The 27,289-nt window shown below is 41.5% G+C and overlaps 1 protein-coding gene and 1 pseudogene across 4 annotated transcripts in view; both read left to right on the top strand.

Annotated features, from left to right (window-relative positions):
• LOC110526192 (protein kinase C and casein kinase II substrate protein 3) overlaps positions 1-17,640 on the top strand; it is a 33,619-nt gene extending 15,979 nt beyond the window's left edge. For 3 of the 4 annotated variants that reach the window (XM_036980543.1, XM_036980542.1, XM_036980541.1), the window contains 9 exons: positions 4,049-4,149; positions 5,716-5,872; positions 6,159-6,394; positions 8,741-8,896; positions 11,148-11,323; positions 12,234-12,354; positions 13,551-13,684; positions 14,723-14,883; positions 16,336-17,640. In XM_036980543.1, the coding sequence (XP_036836438.1) occupies positions 4,096-4,149; positions 5,716-5,872; positions 6,159-6,394; positions 8,741-8,896; positions 11,148-11,323; positions 12,234-12,354; positions 13,551-13,684; positions 14,723-14,883; positions 16,336-16,451 (1,311 nt within the window). In that variant the 5' untranslated portion in view covers positions 4,049-4,095 and the 3' untranslated portion in view covers positions 16,452-17,640. The remainder of the gene's footprint in view (positions 1-4,048; positions 4,150-5,715; positions 5,873-6,158; positions 6,395-8,740; positions 8,897-11,147; positions 11,324-12,233; positions 12,355-13,550; positions 13,685-14,722; positions 14,884-16,335) is intronic. The other variant, XM_036980544.1, reaches the window with a different exon arrangement.
• A 3,307-nt stretch (positions 17,641-20,947) lies between these two features.
• On the top strand, positions 20,948-22,194 carry LOC110526931 (annotated as a pseudogene).
• The last annotated feature ends 5,095 nt before the right edge of the window (positions 22,195-27,289 follow it).

Below are 27,289 nucleotides of genomic sequence, written 5' to 3'. Positions count from 1 at the left end.
TTTTTAAAATGGGCTACTTTGAGGAGCTTTTGTCATTCTCAATGGATAAAAACAGATTTTGTTTTCAAGCTTTTTTTAAAAGGGCTTGGTAGCCTAGTGGTTAGAGCTTTGGACTAGTAACTGAAAGTTTGCAAGATCAAATCCCCGAGCTGACAAGGTACAAATCTGTCGTTCTGCCCCTGAAAAGGGAGTTAACCCACTGTTCCTAGGCCATCATTGAAAATAAGAATTTGTTCTTCACTGACTTGCTGACTTAAAGGTTAAAACAAATAAAAAGGCAAAGAATGTATTTGATTGTGAGTTAAGACGATCAGAAACAGTATCCGATCCACAAATGTACACATTTTCTAAGCCTACTTAAGATTGACAGGAGCGCTCCAAACATATAAGTAATAAATTGACAACTTGTAAATGGAATGAAACAAACCAAAACAACTTGTAGGAGTGGGCACATTTGAAACAAGGACAAAGGTAAGACTGTAATAATACTACATTGAATGCATTAACAGAAGTTACCCTAACCAAACATTGTATGTTAGAAATTATGGTAGTTAACGGTAAATGTGATACTTGTGTGCCATCCCTGCGGCCTCCGCAATGGATTAGTCCACTCAGACAGGCGTGAATCAGATGGGTGTCTCGTGTAGCTTATTATTTAAAAAAAAAAGTATATACAGTGGGGAGAACAAGTATTTGATACACTGCAGATTTTGCAGGTTTTCCTACTTACAAAGCATGTAGAAATCCTGTCATCTTTATCAATGGTACACTTCAACTGTGAGATGGAGTCTAAAGCAAAAATCCAGAAAATCACATTGTATGATTTTTAAGTAATTAATTTGCATTTTATTGCATGACAAGTATTTGATACATCAGAAAAGCAGAACTTAATGTTTGGTGCAGAAACCTTTGTTCTTGACCAGGTTTGCACACACTGCAGCAGGGATTTTGTCCCACTCCTCCATACAGACCTTCTCTAGATCCTTAAGGTTTCGGGGCTGTCGCTGGGCAATACGGACTTTCAGCTCCCTCCAACAATTTTCTATTGGGTTCAGGTCTGGAGACTGGCTAGGCCACTCCAGGACCTTGAGATGCTTCTTACGGAGCCACTCCTTAGTTGCCCTGGCTGCGTGTTTCTGGTCGTTGTCATGCTGGAAGACCCAGCCACGACACATCTTCAATGCTCTTACTGAGGGAAGGAGGTTGTTGGCCAAGATCTCGCGATACATGGCCCCGTCCATCCTCCCCTCAATACGGTGCAGCCGTCCTGTCCCCTTTGCAGAAAAGCATCCCCAAAGAATGATGTTTCCACTTCCATGCTTCACGGTTGGGATGGTGTTCTTGGGGTTGTACTCATCCTTCCTCCTCCAAACACGGCGAGTGGAGTTTAGACCAAAAAGCTCTATTTTTGTCTCATCAGACCACATGACCTTCTCCCATTCCTCCTCTGGATCATCCAGATGGTCATTGGCAAACATCAGACGGGCCTGGACATGCGCTGGCTTGAGCAGGGGGACCTTGCGTGCGCTGCAGGATTTTAGCTCTCTTCGGGTCATTGACCAGGTCCTGCCATGTAGTTCTGGGCTGATCCCTCACCTTCCTCATGATCATTGATGCCCCACGAGGGGAGATCTTGCATGGAGCCCCAGACCGAGGATGATTGACCGTCATCTTGAACTTCTTCCATTTTCTAATAATTGCGCCAACAGTTGTTGCCTTTTGTCCTGTAGCCCATCTCAGCCTTGTGCAGGTCTACAATTTTATCCCTGATGTCCTTACACAACTCTCTGGTCTTGGCCATTGTGGAGAGGTTGGAGTCTGTTTGATTGAGTGTGTGGACAGGTGTCTTTTATACAGGTAACAAGTTCAAACAGGTGCAGTTAATACAGGTAATGAGTGGAGAACAGGAGGGCTTCTTAAAGAAAAACTAACGGGTCTGTGAGAGCCGGAATTCTTACTGGTTGGTAGGTGATCAGATACTTATGTCATGCAATAAAATGCAAATTAATTACTTAAAAATCATACAATGTGATTTTCTGGATGTTTGTTTTAGATTCCGTCTCTCACAGTTGAAGTGTACCTATGATACAAATTACAGACCTCTACATGCTTTGTAAGTAGGAAAATCGGCAGTGTATCAAATACTTGTTCTCCCCACTGTATATATTTGCAACTGCTCGACTAAAAATCTTCTTTGACCAACTTCCTATCGACCAGTTGACAAAATGGGGTCAGCCATACTTGATAGGGCGTTTTTAGCAGTGCAAAGTCACACTGTATAGCCTTGGTAATGAATGTTCACCAGAATCCATAGTCTTCCTCAAATTTTCAAAGGAAGCCGTTTGACTTAGCTAGTTGTGCCAATCAGGAACAGGACCGTAGAAGTATAAGGAACTGGGGCCGGATTCACAAAACCTTAAGGAGAAATTTCTTAACTGCAATATTTTTCCCTTAAATATAGACTTAAGAAGAAAGCTTTTAGCAAAGTTGCTATTCCTCAAAGTTATTGGAAATGTTCTTAAGGTTTTTCCTAAGAAAAAAGTTAAGAAATAAGATTCTTGAAAATAATGCTTTAGGATTTCTTCTTGGAAATGTACTTAACTTTAAGACAGCTAAACACCCGTCTTGAGACGAAAGGGTACTTTTGTAACCAAATACAGCAAGAATACAAATTACTAGCTCAATATCTAGCTAGTCATTAACAATATATTACAATATTCTAGAAGTGTTAAATAGCTAGCGCTATTTTGTCAATTTGCAACGAATTTGGCTAATGTTAACATCGTTGGCTATAATGTCTTTACACTTTTGCTAGCTAACTTACTGTTCTTCCACTATCTTTGTGATAGATGAGACCTTCTCCTCCAGCTGTTCCACATGAAATGTCTCTCAGCTCCCTTCTTAGCAGCCAACTTATTTTTTACGGCGTCACTGTCCCTTGCCATACCCCAGACAGCAGAGACAGGCTTGGCCACTCTCGCCCATCCTTGGCAACCTTTTTCTTTGCTGCTATTTCCTCAACCATCACTTCAATATCTTTTCTTGGTTATCCATTTTTGATTTTGATATAGCTAGTCCGATGGCTGTGTGAAATAACAAAATCCGATCATCCCTGTCACATTGGTTTCAAGCACGTCACTGTCAATGCCACAAGATATTTACGAAGTTCCTAAGAACATTTTGAGGAATTTAATTTCTAAACTATCTTATAAACTTCCTATTTTTTTCCGTTAAACTTCTTACGTTTTTTCGTAAGTAATGTTTTGTGTATCTGGCCCCAGAACTCTGTACAGGGTTAATTTTGAGTTGGAAATTCATTTTCACCTAGCTTATTGACTTTGTAAAAATGAATATAGATTATCTTGTCAATTGACCATGTGACGAACGTCTTATTTTCAAGCATATGAGTGTACTAGAGCTAAAGCAATGTGTCAGGGGGCTTTGCTCTTGAAAAAAACATATTAGATATCAGCTATTTGGTTGACCTGCAATTAATATGACAATGTAAGTGTGCTGCTGGGTAGAGCTGGATGACAAGGCATTGTTATCTTAAGATCCCCAGCCCCACTCAGCCTGGCTAAAAACTAGTCTGTCTCTCTGCCTCGGCTCAATCTTCTCAGAAAGAGATGGACACTCTCCCCTCACCCTAAGGGTTTACTGGATTACACCTTCAGGGTAGACTCATTAGCTCTGTGAGGTGACTCTATGGGGCCTTTTCTACAGATTAAGGATGTGGCCTAATATCAGGTGACTGGATACGTCATGTGGTGCTGTGGATCACTTGGTCAGAAAGTTGTCAGGGTGAAAGGAGGTGGGAAATTAGAAATATTCTCTTAGTTTTCTTTTTCTGCTCAGCCACTGCTTTGGTATTAACCCCATGTATGCTTGCCAAGTAGGGCAGCAATTTACTTTGTCTCTTGTGATGACATAGTAGTTGCTACTGTTGCTTTTGGCATTTTCCCTTGAATTTGAATTTTGAGTGAGTTGCACATAACTATATCCAGCTACGTAGGCCATCTACAGTCAGTCTTACATGTTCTCTCTTCAGTTTAACAGATTGCCGCCATCATTCCGTGCTGTAAAGGTGATCCCGAAATGTCTTCCAATGGAGACCTGCGAGACGTTGGGAGCTGCGAAAGCTTCTGGGAGGTAAGCTCAACAACTCCACTCCCCAGGGCTGCCAACCCTGTGGAGCTGACCATTTCTGAAGTGGAAGTCGGACTGCCCACTCAGGCAGCCTTCCATCGTTTTCATGGAGGACTCCTTTTCAGGAGAAACACTACAGGGGCAACCCTCGTAATGAGTCCCTGCTGATTTTACATTTCCATGTCCTGGCTGTAAGAGGTTCCTCATTCCATTGGCTCCTCTCCTCCCCCACCTCATCAGGCCTGCCCCATCAAGTTATCACTTGCTCTGAGGAAAACTAGCAGCAGTAGTCACCTGCTCTGTGCATTGACGAGTTCAGTGGTTGGTTATGTGATGTAATATGTCTCTCTCCCTGGTGTCATGACTATCCTGACAGTGGATCAAAAGACTCATCAGCTAGGCAAATGTTTGAAGATAGCCAGACCTCTCTCCCGTGGAAGGGGGGCTGTGCTGGTCTTGATACCCTAACACTGGGTCGTAAATTTAGAGAACTTTCTCTTTCTTGCCCTGCAGTATTGGGAAAGAAATCCCTTTGTCTACAGAATACCTTTGCCGCTGAAAATTAACGACCAAAGAATTAACTTTGGAACAATATTCATAAGATAAATGTTAAGTTGTTGGATCTAAAGAATAATCCTGTGATATGGTTTATTATTTTGTGATTGGGTGACAAAGTAATTAACTATGAAAGTGTACGCATCCTATGTATCAAGTTTACATCTAAATGTTGTATAAAATATGATTTTAAATATAAAAATACTTTTGTGACGACACGTGATTCTTAGCCTTCTAAATGAGAGGATTGCTTTTCATAAACCTGTGCCCAGTCAGTAACCACGCCCACGTGAGCACAGACATTTTGTCGGCGTGATGACTCGCTAATGAAATTTACATTAGACCAGCCAACGTACAGCGCGTGCTGAGTGTTGACAAATGGTTAGAAACTCTGAAGCTCTGAACCTCGACACGGGTGACGATCACCTAGGAGACAAAACATTCAGTCTGCAGCTGTCCATGTAAAAGTGGTCCTAGAATTGGACCAAAGACACAAGGGGAAGGATCAGATCCCTCTTAGAATAGTTTCTTCAGATGTACTAATGGTTGTCTTAACAATCACTGCACTATCAAAAGACATTGTGACCTCTGGTGGACAACCAGAGCCTTACATCGAGCCACTACCGATCGAAGTATCCATCGAGTTAAACAGAGGAAGACAGCTACGCGTAAATATATATATATATATATATATATTGTATTTCTAATCCGAATGAGCAGTGGTTAGGGTGTTAAGTATTCTGGTTACGGTCAGCGTAGTTTCCAAATGTATGTACGGTAAGTTGACTCTGTCTTTCCCTACCCCCTTTCCATTGTGTATCAAGCCATCATATTGTGTACGTGTATTCTGTGTTATTTAGTAAGTAAATGAATGTAAAGCCAATTTGTGTTTTGCTGATTCATCACTAAGGTTAGGGTTCTTGCAGATATCAAGGAGTGTGCAATGTGACAGACTGATATGCGGTAATAATGATTAAGTGACTTTCTTACACAAGTGTGTCCATCTTAACTTAGCCGGGGCACTACAAGAGGACGGTGAAGCGTATCGACGATGGACACAAGCTATGCAACGAGCTAGTCGGCTGCTTCGCGGAGCGGGCCAAGATTGAGAAGGGCTATTCCCAGCAGCTGAGTGACTGGGCCAAGAAGTGGAGGGGCGTTGTGGAGAAAGGTGAGTTGGCCTGGTAGTGGAGGTACTCATTCACCATGGCCGCCCCCAAAAGAGCCTGTAGTAAAGCTCATATACTGGCTCAACCTTCTCATTCTCACGCTGTCAGTGACAAGTACATAAAATGGATATGACACCCCTTCCCAAAGATATAGGTCATCATTTACTGGTTGATAAGGAATTCACTCTCATTAAATGACTTGGAGCCAAGTGTTATTGGAGTGAAATGTGTCCATTAACCCTGTGAAGGGTGTCCATTATCCGAAATGTGTCCATTATCCCCCTGAAGGGCCTCAGTATGGCACCCTGGAGAAGGCGTGGCATGCCTTCATGAATGCTGCTGATAGGCTGAGTGAGATCCACATGGAGCTGAAGGAGCACCTGGCTGTGGAGGACAGCGAGAAGCTCCGTAACTGGCAGAAAGATGCCTTCCACAAGCAGATGATCGGAGGGTTCCGGGAGACAAAAGATGCAGATGAAGGATTCCGTAAGGCACAGAAACCCTGGGTCCGGAAACTGAAAGACGTGAGCGTTGCTCTTCTCATTTGCTTTTTTTTAACCAGTTTAATGTTTAGACATCAATCCTGAATGACCAATAATAGATTAGTAGTATACATTGTGTTAGTATTGTTTGGTATTTTGTTAGGATCCCCATTAGCTGTTGTGAAAGCAGAAGCCACGCTTCCTGGGGTCCACACGCAACATGAAACAATGACATAATACAGAACATTAATGTTGCTTGTCCTGTGTGGCTCAGTTGGTAAAACAATATTGCAACGCCAGATTTGTAGGTTTGATTCCCACGGGATACCAGTATGAAAATGTATGCATTTGATACCGTATGTCGCTCTGGATAAGAGCAGCTGCTAAATGACTGAAAATGTTTTTTTTTTTTTAATATAAAATAGCTCAAGGACAGAACTACATACACTAAAATGGCACACAGCCTACATACACAAGTATGTGGACATCCCTTCAAATTAGTAGATTTGGCAATTTCGGCCAAACCCAGGTGTGTAAAATGGAGCACACATCCATGCAATCTCCACAGACAAACATTAGCAGTAGAAAGGCCTTACGGAAGAGCTCATTGACTTTCAATGTGGCACCGTCATAGGATGCCAAATTTCCGACAAGTCAGTTCGTCAAATTTCTGCCCTGCTAGAGCTGCCCTGGTCAACTGTAAGTGATGTTATTGTAAAGTGGAAACGGCTCAGCTGTTTAGAAATAGGCACACAAGCTCACAAAACTGGACCGACGAGTGCTGAAGTGCCTAAAAATGGTCTGTCTTTTGTTGCAACACTCACTACCGAGTTCCGAACTGCCTCTGGAAGCAACGTTGGCGCCCGAACTGTTCATCGGGAGCTTAATGACATGGGTTTTCATAGCCGAGCAGTCGCTGACACAAGCCTAAGATCACCATGCGCAATGTCGGCTGGAGTGGTGTAAAGCTGTGATGTACAGCTCGCTGCAATTGGGCAATGGATTCTCTGGAGTGATGAATCACGCTTTACCATCTGGCAGTACAACGGGCGAATCTGGGTTTGGCAGAAGCCAGGAGAACACTACCTGCCACAATGCCAACTGTAAAGTTTGGTAGAGGTGGAATAATGGTCCGGGGCTGTTTTTCACAGTTCAGGCTAGGCCCCTTAGTTCCAGTGAAGGGAAATCTTAATGCTACAGCATACAATTACATTCTAGACGATTCTGTGTTTCCCAACTTTCTGGCTACAGTTTGGGGAAGGCCCCTTCCTGTTTCAGCATGACAATTCCCGGTGCACAAAGAGCTAGGTCCTTACAGAAATGTCTTGTCAAGATCGGTGTTTGGATGAACTTGACTGGCCTGCACAGAGCCCTGACCTCAACCCCATCAAACACCTTCTGGATGAATTGGAACGCCAACTAAGAGCCAGGCCTCATCGCCCAACATCGGTGCCCAACCTAATGCTCTTGTGGCTGAAAGGAATCAAGTCCCCGCAGCATTGTTCCAACTTCTAGTGAAAAGCCTTCCCAGAAGAGTGGAGGCTGCTGTGGCAGCAAACTCCATATTAATGCCCATAACTTTAGATTGAACGTTTGAAGATCAAGTGTCCACAAAGTTTTGGTCATGTAGTGTATCAATACATAAACACAAAATATCTGGGTCAAATAGGGGATAGGCGTTGTGCTGTGAAGTGCTGCTTCATCTGTTTTCTGAAACCAGGATTGCTGTTAATTTAAGGAATATGAGATGGGAGTTCCATGCAATAATGGCTCTATATAATACTGCACGCTTTGTTAAATTTGTTCTGGATTTGGGGACTGTGGAAAGACCTTTGGTGGCATGTCGGGTGGGTTAGGTGTGTGTCAGTTGACTATACAAACAATTTGGAATTTTCAACACATTGACTGTCACTACTTAAAAAATATAAAAAATCTCTCAACTCTTAGCCAAGAGAGACTGGCATGCATAGTATTTATATTATCCATCTGATTGACAATGAAGGGCAAGACGTGCTGCTCTGTTCCAGGCCAGCTGCAGCTTAAATTTGTCTTTACAGCACTTGACCACATGACTGGACAATAAGCAAGATGATACAAAATTAAACCCTGCAGCACTTGCTTTTTGGAGTGTGGTGTCAAAGCAAAGCTTAATGTTATTATGGACAGACCTCTCCCCATCTTTACAACCATAGAATCTATATGTTCTGACAATGACAGTTAAAATTACTTGCCGTTACCTTAGAATGTCGTCTCCTCAACTTGTTCAACTGCCACACTATTAATGACCAGATTTAGCTGAGGTCTAGAGCCTAGGGAATGGTTTGTACCAAATACAATGTAGATGTGGGGTTGGCGATGATTGTAAATAGAGGAATTGCTCTGTCCAAGGTGGAGTCGTCTAAGAAGAGTTACCACCAGGCCCGTAAAGAGGAGAAGACTGCTTTGACTCGCGAGACCCATGCCAAGGCCGACCCCACCAAGTCACCGGAAGAGGTCCGCAAATTTACAGACCGCGTCGAGAAATGCAACCAGGAATCAGAGAAGGTACTGAAACGCCACCGATCATATGTAAACAATAAGTATTCACCTAGGTAGCCATCCGGTTGCATTACGTTTTATTTTAGTCAAGAGGCTTGTGAGGTACATTGAGGTATTTTCTTACACGCTGGAATCCTGATACTTTTGAACCTACTGTTAACCCATGAACAGAAGTAACAAGCCAACCTCTTGAGCATTCTATGTTATTTGTACAAGCCTTTTGGGCTCCCGAGTTGGCGCAGCATCTCCGTGCCAGAGGCATCACTACAGACACCCTGGTTCGAGTCGAGGCTGTATCACAGCCGGCCGTGATTGGGAGTCCCATAGGGCAGCGCACAATTGGCCCAGCGTCGTCCGGGTTTGGCCGGTGTAGGCAGTCATTGTAAATAAGAATTTGTTCTTAACTGACTTGCCTAGTTAAATAAAGGTTACATATATAGGATCAGCTAATTGTCCAGTCTAAATAGCGGATGTGTTGGTGGAATTGGTTCAGTGCAGTTACAAAGCTTTGTTTTAGTTGGTGTGCTGTCTAGAGGCAGCCTGTCGTCAAGTGTCAAATTGTGGGTGGGGAAGCACATACCGATGTGCCTTTTTTAAACATGACTGTTTGGCGTGCTGAGGCTTGTCAGGTGGCAGCCTTGCAGCGACAAGCAGAAAGACTGGCAGCTGTTTTTGTCTGGCTGGATCTGTGGAGGCTGTTACTGTTTGTCTCCCATGTCTAAACTATAATGAGCTTTAGGAAGTGCACAGTAAGGTCCCATTGATGTTGATTTTCTAATCAAAGTTTTCCTATAAACAAAGCTCCGCCTAATTTAGAATGTAGGGATAGTTTGTAATTTAGACCGTAAATCCTGAAAAACTGGATTTATGTCTGTTTACTTGCCCACAGCTAATCTCTTGTGACCACACCCCATAACGGCTCTCTGTCTGCTCAGGGAGGGCAGGCTCTTTCTCTCAGATTACCAACATGCCAAACAACATTAGCTAGGTCAAAGCCAAGTGCTTCCTGGCATCTGAAGTTTTTTTTAAATTGTATAACAGAACAAAATATATAAATGTACACTACCGTTCCAAAGTTTTGGATCACTTGCAAATGTCTTTGTTTTTGAAAGAAAAGCTTTTTGTCTGTTTTAAAATAACATCAAATTGATCAGAAATACAGTGTAGACGTTAATGTTGTAAATGACTATAGTAGCTGTAAACGGCAGATTTGTTATGGGATATCTACATAGGCGTACAGAGGCCCATTATCAGCAACCATCACCCCCGTGTTCCAATGGCACGTTGTGTTAGCTAATCCAAGTTTATCATTTTAAAAGGCTAATTGATCATTAGAAAACCCTTTTGCAATTTGTTAGCACAGCTGAAAACTGTCCTGATTTTAAAGAATAATAAATAATAATAAAACTGGCATTTAGACTAGACCATCTGGAGCATCAGCGTTTGGGTTCGATTACAGGCTCAAAATGGCTAGTAACGAAGAACTCGTCAGTCTATTCTTGTTCTGAGAAATGAAGGCTGTTACATGCGAGGAATTGCTGAGAAACTGAAAATCTCGTACAACGCTGTGTACTACTCCCTTCACAGCATATCACAAACTGTCTCGAACCAGAATAGAAAGAGGAGTGGGAGGCCCCGGTGCACAACTGAGCAAGAGGACAAGTACATTAGTGTCTAGTTTGAGAAACAGATGCCTCAAGTCAACATCTGGAGGCTTCATTAAATAGTACCCGTGTGAAAATTGAACCCACAAATGCAGATGCTCCAGATACTCAACTAGTCTAAAGAAGGCCAGTTGTATTGCTGCTTTAATCAGGACAGCAATATTCAGCTGTGCTAACATAATTACAAAAGGGTTTTCTAATGATCAATTAGCCTTTTTAAAATGACAAACTTGGATTAGCTAACACAACCTGCCATTGGAACACAGGAGTGATAGTTGCTGATAATGGGCCTCTGTACGCCAATGTAGATATACCATGAAAATTCAGCATTCCAGCTACAATAGTCATTTACAAAATTAAATATCTCTACACTGTTTCTGATCAGTTTTACATTATTTTAATGGAGAAAAAATGTGCTTTTCTTTCAAAAACAAGGATATTTCTAAGTGACCCCAGACTTTTGAACGGTAGTGTATATGGCTAATGCGAGTTTACCATTTACTCCCATTTCTTGTTTTGCACGTAAAGATGGTGATGCTGTGATCTGTGTCTGAAGCCAGAGGCCTAATTAGTTGTCTTATTTTTAACTCCAGGCAAAGGAGCGCTATGAGAAGGCTTTGGAGGAGCTGAACCGCTGCAACCCACGCTACATGGAGGACATGGAGCAGGTGTTTGAGATCACCCAGGAGGCCGAGAAGAACAGGCTGTGCTTCTTCAAGGAGGTCCTGCTGGACATCCACAAACACTTGGACCTCTCCAGCAATGATGGGTATGACAATCACATTCTGCTGACTAGTACCTCTATTCTTGTACTGTGAAGTGAGGTATTCTTTAAAAAAAAAAAATGTTTTAAGCATTTTCTGGACACCTATTAATGGTTAAGAACGTATCTAGGTTCATAGATTTATTTTTAAGAAATATATTTTCCATTTATCTTGAATTGGGCACTGGACATTCGCTACTTACAGGTATGATGAGACATCAGTCATGTTTCACAGTTGCATAGATTGATACGGTTGAACAGTAGACTTTGAGCGTGGGCATCTATTAGTGCAAGTACTTCGTAGTATTAGCCTACGTTTCTGTTCAACAGAATGTGTACACAAGGAGTGAATGTTCAACTGCTGGCGTTGTCCATTTAACTAGCAGTCTTTCATATCAGGTCCGTACTCTATTTAGACAAGGGCCAGGTGACCACGCCACTGTTGATGATTGGGCTGAACAAATATTCAGTGGAATTTGGCCACATTCTTATAGCTTGGTGTTACCAGAGATTGCGATAAACCTAGCATAGTACACACAGTAAGGGTTGAACTATGGGTTTGACTGGATAAAGTCCACCAATCCCACAACAAAAACAACCTCTTGTCACACATTCCAATAGAAAGCTAAATAACAATGTTATGGTGATTTCAGTTTTATTTGTGGACCTCTCTGTATCGTCCCATTTAAAAAAATGGTTTGTAGTATTTTATGTTCCTATAATGAAATGGTTTTTGAAGCGTGTGCTCTCATTTTGCCACAAACCCCTGTTATCCTATGTATTCATTCCCAAGATGTTCACGTTACATAATTGTTGTTAGTTCAACACGTGTGGGCAATCTTGCTCATTGACCACAGTATTGTGTTTAGTGTGGAGAATGTGACTCCAGTGATTAACAGAGGAATTTGTCCCTTAGATTCAAGGTCCTGCACTGTGACCTGGGCCAGACCATCACTGCAGCCAATGACAGCGAAGACCTGAGGTGGTGGAGAAACACCCATGGGCCTGGCATGAGCATGAACTGGCCACAGTTTGAGGTAAAGGACATTTGCTGGTCTAACCTTTTTATGTAAACAAGTGTCTATTGAATGAGGGCACATGAGTTACAATACAAATTGCATACTGTAAGCTTCTAATAAATGTTGCCTATGTTTACGGATTTTCAAATAGTATATATGAAAGCCAAATTATCTGGTAAAGAGACATTGTAAAAGGTTTTCACTGTTCATATAAATAAGAAATCTTCTCCATAGAGCCATATTGAGCTCTTGCTTGGACTGTTGGTAAATTCCAAATGGGGATGACATTGAATGGGCCCGACATTGAATGGGCCCTTGTGTGACATGTGGACCTGAGTGGGTTCTGGGATGTTGGAGTGCTTTCTTAGAGCTAAAGCCTGCTCTGACCACCCCACACACAGCCCAAGGTTCGTAAGCCATGCCATTAAAACTGCTCCTCAGTCACCACCTTCACTCTACTGCACATGCAGGGGGCTGCAAAATGCAATTTTTCGGTTTTGTGGAAAATTACAGCTACTGTGAACAAAAAAGTCTTTACTTCATAATGATCCATTTAAAGCTGGCGATAGCTGGCACACAGGAGCATGTTGATCTGGAAACCGGCATTGGTTTACAGTTCCAGGCAAAGCCACTGTGAAGCTTGTGGAGAGCGAGAATGAGGCAGCTCTCCTCTGTCTCCTTAGGAATCCTTTGGCATTCCCACTGGTTTCCCCGGACACAGGAGCCCTTTGTCCTGGCTGGGGAGCAGCACAGCTCTCTGTAGTGACTCCAGCACTAGGCACAAGGCTTCAAAAGCGCTTTGGTAATTTAGTATCCTCCCAAAGATGATGCCTCAACATGTGACTGGCGAAACTGTGTTATCACCGTTTATTGTCGTTTTTTCCCTCCACTTTTCATTGGATGGTGATTTTGGTTTAGATTACAGTTCTGTGAGGTGGCTGTTCTTTTGTGGTGTTTGGGTGGGGTTTTGATCTACTGCATTGATTTAAAATGTTTATTTTTATTTTTAATAACATAACACAACAGGCCAGATGAATACAATACATATTTCACTCAGTAAGTTTGAGAAATGTTCAAAATAAACTATACTGTTTGGAAGAAGCCTCTGTAATGTGTGAGGAAATGGGATGTTCCCAGCTAGTGGTAGTTAGAAAAACACATAATAGTTCCATGCTTTTTAAAGTGTCTTATATTTGGTTGTCTGTTTGTCCCAGGAGTGGTCCCCTGAGTCAAACCGCTCCATCTCCAACCAGAAGGCGAGGAACAGCCGGGCGGAGGACGTGGTCACCCTGACCAACATTGTCCCTTCGAGCGAGGAGGCGCCCCAGACCCCTCAGGAGACCACCAGGTAACTATGCTCTCTGTGACCTGCAAATTACCTATCACGGTAGCTTCTGTACCAAATTTAGTTGTTCAAATTCAGAGCTAGAGATTACTGTCTGACTGCACCACGATTCATGACTTGTCTTCTCAGCTTTAGGGCAGTGACTTAACAATGTTAGCATGTGTCATTCATATTCTATAATACAATAGTTGCCTTGTGCATGGAGCAGGAAAGACTGGGAATAATAGTTGTGGAGTACAGTATCTTGTTTTTCTGGCTCACTGTTACCATGGGACAATGGACGTTTATGAGGAGTACATTCTTTATTTGTAATAAAAATGTATGACTTTGGTACTTGAGGTGGAGTTTTTATTTTTCAAAAACATGACAAATGAAAGGATGACAATTATTGTGTTCAACTCCCTGTTGGTTTGCTCCAAAGCTGGTTTGCTCCAGAGATGTATACTGTACCTCTGAGGTGTTTAGACTACAATTATTCCAGCTTTTGAAAAACGGTTTGGCTTCTGCCACTGTATTTGTCTTGTGTTCTTAGTAACCATGGTCCCCCAAGGAGTTAACTTCCTGTATCCACAGAGAGCTGCAGCCTCTAATTAGTGTTTGTGCTAGTGCTGAGTCAGAGGCCTTGTATTTTTTGCCTCTTTTTCTTGTTGCATTTAACCTCTATATTCAGTTAACATGCATACACACCAGTCACAGATTGTTCATCTGAGTGTGTGAGCACTGCGATCAAATGAAGTTATATTGATGTAGTGTCACCTTTCATATAACTTGTTGGGGGGGGGGGGGGGGGCGCTGTGGTCTCTACCACCCTCTGTTGGTTAGTTATTGCTACAGTGACATGAGAATACACGGCCCGTTTTATAAGACATTGTTTGGTTTCTGGTTTCAGCCTCCATGTGTAGTTTGGAAGAGAACATTACATGTTCAGTGTTTTCTTCATTCCGTCCTTGTATGACTACTCAAAGTAATAATAGATTTTGTTTAGCTTTTTTTTTGCCAAGGGATACTAACCCTCTGCCCTTTTTCCTTTCCTGTCAATAGAGGGGTTAAAGACTACTCATCAGACTGGTCTGACGAAGACATCCCCAAAAAGGTCATGGCTGCTAATGGGGTGGATGAGGAAGAGAAGGTAGCAGGTGTACGAGTTAGAGCGCTGTATGATTACACTGGGCAGGAGGCGGATGAGCTGAGCTTTAAAGCAGGTATTAATCCCTACTAATGCTTATTAATGTCACCGGACATCGACACACACACACACACTCGGACCAATGTATGCATGGCAGCCACAGCTCACTGGTCCTAATGCACACTTTGTCTTGCATGGATATTAATTCACCGTTTGTTCATTTGGTCTAGAAACGTGTTCAATTTTTAAAGAGAAACAGTAGGAGAATTAATACAAGTGTGATTTGCACAACACCAGATTTGAAGACACTGTGCAGCAATATCATTTGTATCCTACCGCTTACCTGATTTAGTTATGGAAAGGATATGTATCGTATAGGATCAGCCTTGGTTCCCTTTGGTCTGATTTTATTTACACATATATCCTTGATATAATTATTTCATAGGATGTCCTGTTTGAAACATTATTGTATTTACAGCTTTGGGTGAAGTTATTCATTGTAATTCTGAATGTTTTAACACTCAAAATAGCTACGGAACTAATAAGAAGGCAATAAATGCTGCCAAACTAAATGATTATCAAATAATCATTTTTAAACTCCTACAACTCGTCAACACTGCAGGTAAGTGTTGCAATTGATGGTCATGACGATTGTTTTGTGCATTGCGTGTATGAATGAACCTTGAACTGAACCGTACTTGTCATTTGTCAAGAGACTTCACAAAATGCAGTTATTTTATCCTAGATGATTCCTGCCAGGTAAAAGGCACAGGGTAACATTGGCCATTATTTTTGACTAGCAGTTAATTCCCATGATCACTACAACCCTAGAGGTCCCTTTGTTACGCTAGTGAAAATAAAGCTGCCGTTAAGGCAGTGCCAGGCCCCTCTGATTGGTGGGGTCACACTCAAGTCTCCCTCCCAGTGGAGCTTAACCAGTCTAAGCCCACATCAGAGCCCAGTCTAACTGGGAGCCATCTCCTAGATTAGTAGATATCTACACAGAGGGGGGTTGTACACCCTTGGATTTGGAGAGGATACTGGATAATAGGAGTTGAAGTGCCCATGTAGAGAGATTGTAGTAGACCTTAGTGCACAGTTGCCTTGCTTTTGGTCTACTTTTGGTTCTAGTCTTGAGGGATCACAGAAGGCCAAATCATATGAGGCAGTACTTTGGAGAAGGAATAAGCCCTCAAAATGAGCTTTTGCTTTCTAGAAGAGCACCTCGGATTAAACAGAGATGATATAGCTAGATGTCAATAATTAGTCATTTCAACCATTTGGATATGGTGTGAACATGATGTACACAGGTAATTATGCTGCCACCTTGTGGTGGTCCCTGTAACACTTCAGATTCAGTGCATTACATGAATATGGATGAATTATGGTGCATGTAATTGCACTGAAGATGTTTCACACTCCCAACAGGTGGCGCCCGTGGAATATTCCAGATATACATGGGACTGGAGAAAGTGTGAGTTATTATTTAAGCGGGTTCCCCTGTGCTTTCTGCTCTCTCATCACTCAGGTGAAGAGCTAATGAAGATGGGCGAGGAGGACGAGCAGGGCTGGTGCAAAGGGCAGCTGGCCAACAGAGAGGTGGGCCTTTACCCTGCTAACTACGTCCAGGTCGTCACATCCTGATGACCCGCCCCCTTCCTGGGCAATAATGCAGCCATTGGTACAACAGAGTACAGACATGAGAATTACTGACAACACCAGCACAGCCAGTTGTCGTTGTCCCCCCCCCCCCCCCCCCCCCCCCCCTCTCCCAGAAGACTGGATGTGCTTTGTGTTTTTGTTGCGACAGCTGTTGCTCTTCATTTCAAGTATAATGAGACAGGAATATAGTCCAAATTTAAAAACTGATGTTTCCTTAACAAACTACTAGAGGATTAATAGCAGAATGGAGGTCATCGTCCCATGGGCTTTATCCTCGGTCTTTGTGTTAGGCATAACCGGTACAGTGCCTTTTTGAAAAGGATAACAGGGAAGGATGTCTGCAGAGCCCTCCCCTGCCATGTGATTGGCAGCACTCGGCAGTGGATTAGGCTGGGTGACGTTATGAGCGACCCCTGGAGGACAAGATGGTACATGGCAAGTTAACTGATCACGAGAATGCCTCTGCAAGGATGCAGAAAGGATCTCTTCTGTTGTGCATCAAAAACATTTTGACATTTCAGTAGCTTTCACTCAAAGCACAATTCACTTCCAAGTATTTATTAAGATGAGATGGTATGCACAGTTTTTCACCTGTTACTTGCAGTTTCTTTACGATATGTTGTGTACTTCACGTTCATTTTCCCGACCCTATGTTTAGTATGTAGATACACTTAATATTTCTAATGGTATGTTTGGGATGGTTAGTAGATTAAGGTTACAGTGCATTCAAACCCACGTTGGTTTGCTGTGCACACTTAGTTTTTTATTTTCAGTAAAATAGCCATACTTTTGTGAGATTAGGGTTATGAGAGTAATTCCATATCGCCTATTTCGCTACCCTTTTTTTGTATTCAAAATTTTACCTACAGTCAGACTTATTTGCATTTTAATTTATTTTTCTTTAAATCATTTTAATTATCTTTTTATTTTGCATATGAACTAAACCAACTAAACCAGGGAGATGTAAGACTTGTTTCTAAGTTAGTTGATTGAAACCTGTGGGAAGAGGTGAGATGCAAGGTGTGTACAGCTATGAGACTGTTTTGAGGACAATGGAAACATTTCTGTCTCCACGGCTCTGCACTCACTGTGAACATGGTTTTACATGAAACTTCTGTAACAAGCTAATCTATGTACAATTCAGAAATTAAACATTTGAATCAAATCCCAATCCACTAGTTGAATTATTTTCACTTTTCGTCCTATGAGGAGGATAATCCGGTTGTATTGTTGAATGGATTCTTATGCTTGGAAATGATTTGAGTGAATGACACAACCATCTTATGTCTGGAGATGAATATAAAATGTGTCTTATGAATTGATAACACATTTTCTCATTACAAATCTTACCGAAGGTTACTTTTTAAGACCCTAACCCTATCAAGACATGCATTGGTGAACCATGCCCTTTGAGAAAGAGAATGGTGATTTACTGTAAACCAGTGAACAAACAATCCATAAAATTACTCCAGTACATCTGTCACATGGGAATAACAATATTGGTACTTCCTGGATATTATTCTGCACATTTCTAGCCGGTAGTAAATCTCTAAATTTGCACTGATAACATGACCTTAAAGCCCTGGCATTCCCAGGAGTGGTGTACGGAACCATTTTATATAGAGTACGTTTCCTTCAATGTAGTGACTGAGTTGCTTTGCGATTTACATTGGACTTGGGTGTCGGTTTGTGGAACCAAAACATAATGAGAACAAACACAGCGTTTACAGTAATGATGGTTATTGTATGTAAACTAATTGTGACATTTTATTGTAAGGGATGTATGTTGTGAAGTTGATGTTTGAATGTTAAAGTTCAAACTTGAATATAAATGTAAAAATGGTGAGAACCGCATAACTACACCATCGTTTTCATACATACACTGACTATATGCAATGTTAACACCTGTTCTTTCCATGACAGACTGACCAGATGATGTTAAAACCACTCAATATGTGTAGATGAAGGGGAGACAGATTAAAGAAGAATTTCTAAGCCTTGAGACAATTGAGACGTGGATTGTGTATGTCTGCTATTGAGGGTCGTCTTATCTTTGGGTTGAGGATGAATGAGCAAGACAATGTTAGTGATTTTGAAGGCTTTATGGTAGTAGGTGCCAGGCGCACCGGTTTATGTTAAGAGCTGCAGTGCTCAACAGTTTCCCATGTGTATCAAGAATGGTCCACCACCAAAAGGACATCCAGCCAACTCGACACAACTGTGGCAAGAATTGGAGTCAACATGGGCCAGCATCCCTGTGCAACACTTTCGACACCTCGTAGAGTCCATGCCCCAACGAATTGAGGCTGTTCTGAGGACAAAGTAAGGTATTCCTAATGTTTAAATTGCCATGTACACCAGGTATACTAGAGGAAAGTTGTTTTGGAGCATATCTGCAGACCTTTCTATTTTGGCTGCACGTGTTCAAGTCTGAGAAGAGTGTTGTTGACTATAAAGTGTCATATAGCATAGGCAATTCAAAACAATGATTTATCTAAATCATAAAGCAGCATGTATTTATGGTTTTGCTATGTTTATTCCATAACCAAAACATTGATATTTTCAAAATAGTTTTATTTGGTGAAGTATCCATTTATCAAATGGATTATGGCGTTGACAAAATTGTGATAACATAACCCCAGAGACCTGGGCCAAATACATATCTTTGAGGTGCACCTGATTTAGCTTGAAGTTTGCAATGTTGGTACTATTCCATTGGAACTTTTCTTCATGGCCAAAATGTGTCAAGAAGTCAAGTATTTGACAATTGTATTTGACCCAGGTTTGGCTAACCATGATTAGGGGAGATCAAATTATTACTTCAAAGCTATCTTGGGAGGCTACAGTAGCCTGCACCTTACCAGATGTTTTGACTGCTGAGTGGTTATCTACCTAGCTTCCAAGGAACCATCACTCTCTCACTTTAAACATTTTTTTATCATATGGATCACGCGATACTGACATTATCTCGAATGAATGAGTTTATGGTTAAGCTTAAATAGATGATACATTTCTACTTTGCGGCATCTGTGTTTAAAAGCAGAGTAGATCCTGCTTCACTTCACCTGCAGTTTTTCCTACATCAGGTTAGTGCTTAACTGCTCTTTCTAAAAGGACGATGCTAGTTCCATATTACCCACACTATACTTTTAATGCTACTTGACTGAATTTTTACAATGTTCTTTCTTTGTTCACCATTGGAGGTATTGGATGTGTATGTTTTTTTGTATTTTTTACATTTGATTATATCTGAGTAATATTGGATAGTTGAACGCTTGAATGTCTTAAGAGACACATTTGTATAAAATAAGCATGTTTTCTTTCCGGTCTTAGATGAAGAGGGAAAACACTTTGACCAGAGCACCTTCATCATGACTCTTGTCTTCATGCTGAGCCTTACCTCAGCACTGCTATGTGCAGTAAACTGTCATCCTCTGGTGGTAAGAACATCTCACAAAGTCGTATTATCGTAGGAATAGCTTTTCAATGTGAATGTTATGACTGCTTCCGCTGCCATACTAAATAAATTGCATGAGTGTTTTATTTATTGTAATGATGTGTTATCTTGTTTTTGCAGACTTTGAATGAGGTGACAACTGGAAATGAGGACATGGACACCTCAGGTAGGCCATGAATCCCATTTTCTTGTTATGAGAAGACGAGTAAAGACAACATCTGAAACATTAATTCAACCTGCTACATGATGCAGTTATTATACGATGATTATTCTAGATTGCCTTTAATGCTTTGTCTTTGGTACAGATACATTTGACAGTGATCTTGACGTCTCCGACGTAACTGAGGCAGCCAACGAAAACTTGGGTCAGATCTTGCTTTAAAGAATGTGTATCAAATCTATTGGATCTTGTGTACACTATGCTGTCCAAAGCACAGACACATGTTTTTATTCCTATTTCTATGGTCCAATAATGACACAAGGTGAAACCATGGCAATGAACTCTGGATTTAAGTATTTACCATTATTTCCTACCATAGGCATTGACAGACATGATACATTCTTCCTATTTGGAGATATTGCTATGGAAACTGGGATTCGGAATGTTTCTCCATGCACGGCTCGAGATTGCAAGTGGCTTAAAAAAGCAAGAATGGGGTGGTGCCTGTGTATATCTCCTCTTTGTATAGTAAGTGTATTTTTGAATTAATATTGTATAGTGGCCATTCACACCTAACTTTCATTATGGTCGCCTTACTGCTGTCCAATTTAAAGGGTCCTAAATTCAGTGCGGTGAAAATCGTCTCATTCGTTCTTTACAGCTTTAGAGGAGCAAGATATCTTCATAAAAGGACTGATCTCCTTCCACCAGTCTACCTGCATCCAATATGTGTGGTGGAAGCGGCATCAAGATTATTTTGTATTTCCACCCTGGAAATGGGTGTTACAAGTAGACGTTCAAGTGAAAAGGGAATTCGTATAATGCAGATTTGTCTCCAGTTGTCTTTCCTGACACAATACTGTTAATATCGAAGATAAGACTGCCTGTGTGCTTTGCTCCTTGTCTCTAAGGTGCTGGTCATATTTGGGTGGTCAGCAGGTGATCTCCTTACAGCAGCGTGGCTGTGTCCCATCATGGTGCAGTCCAGCATGAAGTCCTGCATGCTCTGGGCTTCCACCATGAGCAGAACTGCGGTGACCGGGACAATAATGTCACCGTTGTCACAGAGAACATCAGCAAAGGTAAGGGGCCTCCACTTTCACTTTGTTTTAGAGGTTGCTAATGTGTTTCTATCGTCAGACTGGCAATACTAATGTCTTATCACAGTGAAACATGTATCTCTAAATCTCTTCTTTTAGGCAAGGAACACATCTTCAGAAAGGTGGAAACCAATCATTTGATGATTCCGTATGACTACACCTCTGTGATGCACTATGGAAGGTCAGCTTCTAGGACTATCTGTATTTATTCAAGCAAAAAATAAACCTTCAATCTCCCACCTACAGGGATGCTACAGTTGTACATGTACTATGCAATGGTTTGTCTTCCAGGTATGCATTCGCTAAAGGTTATGGTAAGCTGCCAACTATCATTCCAAAGCCAGACTCTAGTGTTCAGATCGGAGGGGCCCGACAGATGAGTCGCCAGGACATCGTGAGGGTGAACAGGTTGTACTACTTGCAGAGAGTATTGGGCTTTATTATACTATATCTTACAATGGAAAATACATGTTTTCTTTCAATCGTGTGTTTCATAACATGAGAATAAATGGGTTTTTTTTTGTGAACTTTGTCAACACTGCTGATGATGTTGTGCCTTTTTTATGTTTCTTTTTTGTATGTTCACCCCAATAGGAGGACACTTGAATAAATGAATTTAGAAGACTGCATCAGATATTTCAACCAACAACTATTTGAAATAAAATCAAATGGCAGCTAATCAATTAGCTTTCTGGATGAGGTCAAATTCACTTGGCACAATACTCATCGCTTTATGTTGTGTTGTGGATGCTTCACCACCCAGTTGGTTGCAATTATTCTCTCACCCAAATGTTTAAAAAAAATTGTTGTCTTTTTGACACTGTTATAGATATTATTTTGGGTGATTGTGAGACATTCAGTACTCAATGTTCTATTGCGTTGGTTGTGTGGTTAATGTTAATGTGATTTCATATCCTGTGTTTCCCCCATTTATTAGCATTCAGAATCTTGACGGTTACTGCACTGCCTTCATATTTGCTCAATAAAAGCTCACTGTATATATGCCAAGTGACAGTGTATTTGTTACACTAGGTGGCATCTGAATCTCATGTATAGTACATACATTAAAGAAATAATGTTTCCATTCATGTATAGAATTCATTAGCATTTGGATAGATTTTGCATCTTCCCCTACACCTCCAATCAAACTAGTGACTTTTCTACTAAAAGATGAGCACATATACCACACACATACATATACCACACACATATACACAAAAAATGGGTGTCAGACATGAATAAGCCAAACGTCCAACAACAAAAAATCTAGAATCCGTACATCCAAGCATCCAGAAATATACTGAAACATGTCTGCCTCATGTTCCAAGAGTAGAAACCGTTCCCAAGAGAACCAGCCACCTCCAGGTAAATCACACAGTCGGGGGACCTGTCAGTGACTCACTGGTGCCATCACCAACCTGATAATTGGCTTTGTCAAAGCTTTGTCTCACATTCGGCGATGGGTTAGGTGGAGGCAGCGAATAAAATGGGAAACGAGTCAAGTACTGTACCCACACAGGACTATTTAGACCTAGAAGAACAGGGACAGTAAAAAGAAAACATTGCAACAAATACAATTGGCCTTTTTCTTTTTTATGTGCAGCTTCTACGAGTTGTATGGGCTTGTCTACTATCTAATGTTCCTCCACCGTAGATTTCTTTTTAGAGACGGGTATGTGCTCGTTCAGTAGATTGGACACAAAATGTGGTGATGTTGTAAAATCATGGCACATTAAATGTGGTTGCGTCACTGCTGTAAGCTATGGCAGGAAGCTTTGGAGTGTACGCTGAGCTTAGCAAGCCTGGAGGAGTTGGGCAGCCCACAGTCCCCATTTACTTTCAGCCTCAACACCTCCTGCTCGGCTCCGACTGTGAGCTGGAGAGGAGGGGTGTCTGCCACAGGGATTGAAAAAGTGGTTCAAAGCACAGCAGAATGCTCATCCATTGAACTGATAAGAGAACTTTTTATCTTCCTTCCCTTGCTCCATCTCTCTCTCTCTCCTTCCCCCTCCTGCTGCTCTTGTTTTACTCGAGTTAAATTACTCAACACACTAGCAAATACATCTTTATATGAGCTCTTCTCACTCCATGCTCTGACATTTTTTTTTCCTTCATGCTTTGAATTAAATTTTGGGTGCAGTCATGCTCAAACATCAACAAAAACTCCCCTGCAGAGCTGGAGATGACATTTTAGAGGTGTGTGTTTGCTTCTTAACTCTTCCAAACATTCTGTAGACTAAGTAGTGTCAGTGTTTACTATTAATATACACACCAATGGCTCCAAGGGTCTAATGAACTGGCCTGTATTTGTCCTCTAATTATTTACTCTGAGGAAAGCAGTTGAATTTGATATTATTTATGATGACGACAGGCTGCAGTTCCCAACATTATAAAGGATGACCATATGGGGATAGAGTATTTTGAAACCTCTAGGTGTCATGATTCATGTACTCAATTCCCATGTGATCAGTGGCAGCTTACATTTGCATATGCCAGTCAATTAATATGCGATTTAAATCCATTATCTAACCAGGATGATTTAGGTTGTGTGATGGTTACAGATGGGCAATGGAGGAGAAAGACATAAAATGACAAATGAAAGGGATTACGGTAAGTGGCACACACATTCAACATTCAGTACAATTTTTTTTAGTAGGCACAAATTATTCAGTTAATTTATTACATTTAGCTATTCTTTCTGGGTATTTGCCATTTTAAAATTCTGCTTACAGCCATCAGGTTTTTATAAAAGCTGCTGACCTAACTCCATGTGCACAGGAGTAGCCTTCAATCCTCCCTATGTGCCACTGACCCGCATGAGTGTCAAAACCCCACATACACATGAATAATTGAGAAGTTGTATTTTTGGCCTTTGAAGATATTGGATGTCGAATGGGTACCGTATGCTAGGCCAGCGCTATAGACAGCTCTCCTAGTGACACAGCTTGCCAGCTTGTAGCCCTAAAAAAACAAATGAGTCACTGGTTCCTTCAGCCATTCCAATGGGGAAAGAATAAGGTTTTGGGATAAATGCTGGGGGAAGAAAGGTCTGCGGTTAACACAGGCAGAGGAGATTTCTTATACCTTTTTGTTCTATGACATATCAGTGAGGTAGCATGACTTTTATGAATTATGACACCTTAATTTGTTATTGTTATTACATAAATGCTTTAAAATTCACATAGTGGTGTTAGCTGATGACGATTATCTCATAGACAAAACGTGTGAGATCTAAGCCTGTGTTAACCACAGATCTTATTTTCGCCGTGTGTATCCAAAATCCTACAAAAACTCCATTCATTTCCCTATAGGTTTTGTAAAACGAGCCATGGTGGCATTTGTGCCGACAAAAAGACGCCATTACTAATTGTTCTCTATTGTTTCCTGAATTACATGTAGTTCATTTTCTTTAGAGAAAATAATACAAATCACTTTTTGAACACACACTGTAGGTAATCACTGTTATAGGAAATGATGGAATTCTCTCCCACTAAAAAACAAGAACCTTATACGAGAGATTGATTTTTATTTGATTTTTTACAGTGCGCCAAATAGGAATGGGGGGGTTGTGATGAGGAGCACCATGAGGTTGGGTAGGGACCTCTTTCTACCTCAACCCCCTTTTCTCCACGCTTCATGAGTTTACGGTGTTGAACATCACATGAGGGGTCTGTGAAAGACGGGACACATGCTCGCTCTGAGTGGGTGGGAGTCAGGAGTGAGAATGAGGAAGACTGTTTGGTCTCTTAGCAACAGCACGTTAACAGAGAAACGAGGAAAACGATGCTCCAGAGTGCTTTAGCGAGCTTCCACATAGTACATTTTATGAAAGGTGGATATCCATGGAATGATAGCTTACTACAGTAAATAGAAAACACTTTATTTCTCATCCCTTGAGAATCTGTAATGTAGGCTGCTTTTGAAAGCAATTGCCTACAAGATACTTGGCTAACCATATTAGCGCTAATTGTTCTTGTTGGCTTACTGGCATGTATACTTTTTATTAGGTACACTACACCATTCATGAAAATGGATCGCTCTCAGAGTCACATGGCCTGCTATATGAAGCAGGCAGACAGGCATCGAGGCATTCAGTTACTGTTCGATTGAACGATTGGTGCCGGGCGCGCCAGATCCCGTATCTCAGAAATGGCCGCCTTTCTGGGCTTTTCACACGACAGTGTCTAGGGTTTACCGAGAATGGTGCAACAAAAAACAGAAAGATATATCCAGTCAGCAGCATTCCTGGTGCCGAAAACAGCTAGTTGATGAGAGAGGTCAAAGGAGAATGGCAAGAATTGTGCAAGCTAACAGGCAGGCCACAAACAGAAAAATAATGGTGCAGTACAACAGTGGTGTGCAGAATGACATCTTGGAACGCACAATATGTCGATCCTTGTCACGGGTGGGCTATTGCAGCAGACGACCACACAGGGTTCCACTCCAATCAGCTAAAAACAACAAGAAGAAGCAGCTCCAGTGGGCACGCCGTACCCAACCAACACTGGACAATTGAGGAGTGGAAAAACATTGCCTGGTCCGACGAATCCCGGTTCCTGTTGCGTCCTGCTGATGGCAGAGTCAGGATTTTGCGTAAGCAGAATGAGTCCATGGACCCATCCTGGTGTCAATGGTAAAGGCTTGTGGCGGTGGTGTCCTGGTGTGGGGAATGATTTCCTGGCACACGTTAGGGCCCTTGATGCCAACTGAGCAACGATTGAACGCCACAGTGTATCCGAACATGGTTGTTGACCATGGCAAAGGGGGGTCCGACACGGTACTGAGTGTATTTGTATAAGTCTAACTACCATTACAGAATGTCTCACCAATCATTGTGTTGTTTCTGTTTTCTACCTCTAATAGGCTATATTGTACTTAATGACCATAACTATTGTTTTAAATGAAATGTATTTGGAACAGCAGCTGAACTATTTACTCTCCCTCCACTTCCTGTATTCTCTCTCTAGCCCACATTTCACCACAGCAGTTCCAATCGCTCTCTTTTTCTGTATCACTTTCCACCTCTCCACCCCTCTCCGCTCCACCACCGGTGTGAAAATGGACTGGATGAAATCTCTCAAGTATTAGGTCAGTCTTGCCAGTCTACTGGCTTTTTACACCAAGGAGACAGGGAGGTGTGGTTGATGAGAAGTGCTTTGTGTATTAGAACCTTATCTGTATTGTCTCTTTTTTTTTTTTTTGCCACTGGGAGTATTTATCCCAAGCAAGACCCTTGATTGCCTTTGCAAAACCCTTTTAGGATGATGTTACAAATTAGAGACTATATTTTTTTTTATTCTGGGGAGGGGGATTCATTCAACATTAGGCTATAGGAGTGGTATAATAATTTACCAAATACCTTTTGACTCTTTTCAACATTTTAATAGAACATTTTCTAGTTTTGTTTCAAAGGACCCCTGCTAATTTTTTCCCATTCGTCACTTATCTTTATACATCATTTTCTGGACTCAGTACAAGCAAGCTCACCCCACATTTATTAGTGCACAAATAAAACGCAAAATAAAAAAACCTGAACCTCAGTATATCTCTGAGTTACACAAGGATGAGAAGGAATAACTGTGGCTGTAGCTGGGTTCGGTAGCAGTCTGCCACAGTGCAGAGAGAAACCGTAATTGGGCTCCAAGGAGAAGGGAATTGTCTGCAGTGCTTACATTTTTTAAAAGATTATGCAGTCTGAAATTATTGCCACCTTAATATTTCTTGGTAACCTCTAAAACACTGTAGTCATATAAGCGTGCTGTAAGATAACATTCAAGTGTAACCACGTCTTCTGTAGATACTTTAAATGGACAGCAATGGCACATTGCAGCCTTTCTATGAAGTAAAATTCGATTTTCTATCAAAGATCCTTTTCTATAAGTATCCTTTTGTAAAACAATAACTGATTTCTCAGGGGACTGAGAGGAATTTGACACCCCCCACATCTCTCCCTCCCACGAAACTCAGTAGCCTGTAGAGAAGCGGAGACAGACAATCACACTGCTCTTTCTCTGTCTAAGTCAGACTCCTGATTAAGGCAGATGTTGGGCTCTCACTAGTGGCGCAGAGGTCTAAGGTACTGCGTCTCAGTGCTAGAGGCGTC

This window comes from Oncorhynchus mykiss, chromosome 6 (genome assembly GCF_013265735.2).
Source record: "Oncorhynchus mykiss isolate Arlee chromosome 6, USDA_OmykA_1.1, whole genome shotgun sequence".
NCBI classification, from domain to species: domain Eukaryota; kingdom Metazoa; phylum Chordata; class Actinopteri; order Salmoniformes; family Salmonidae; genus Oncorhynchus; species Oncorhynchus mykiss.
The sequence above is the reverse complement of the archived record's forward strand: the minus strand, read 5'-3'. Positions and strand labels throughout refer to the sequence as shown.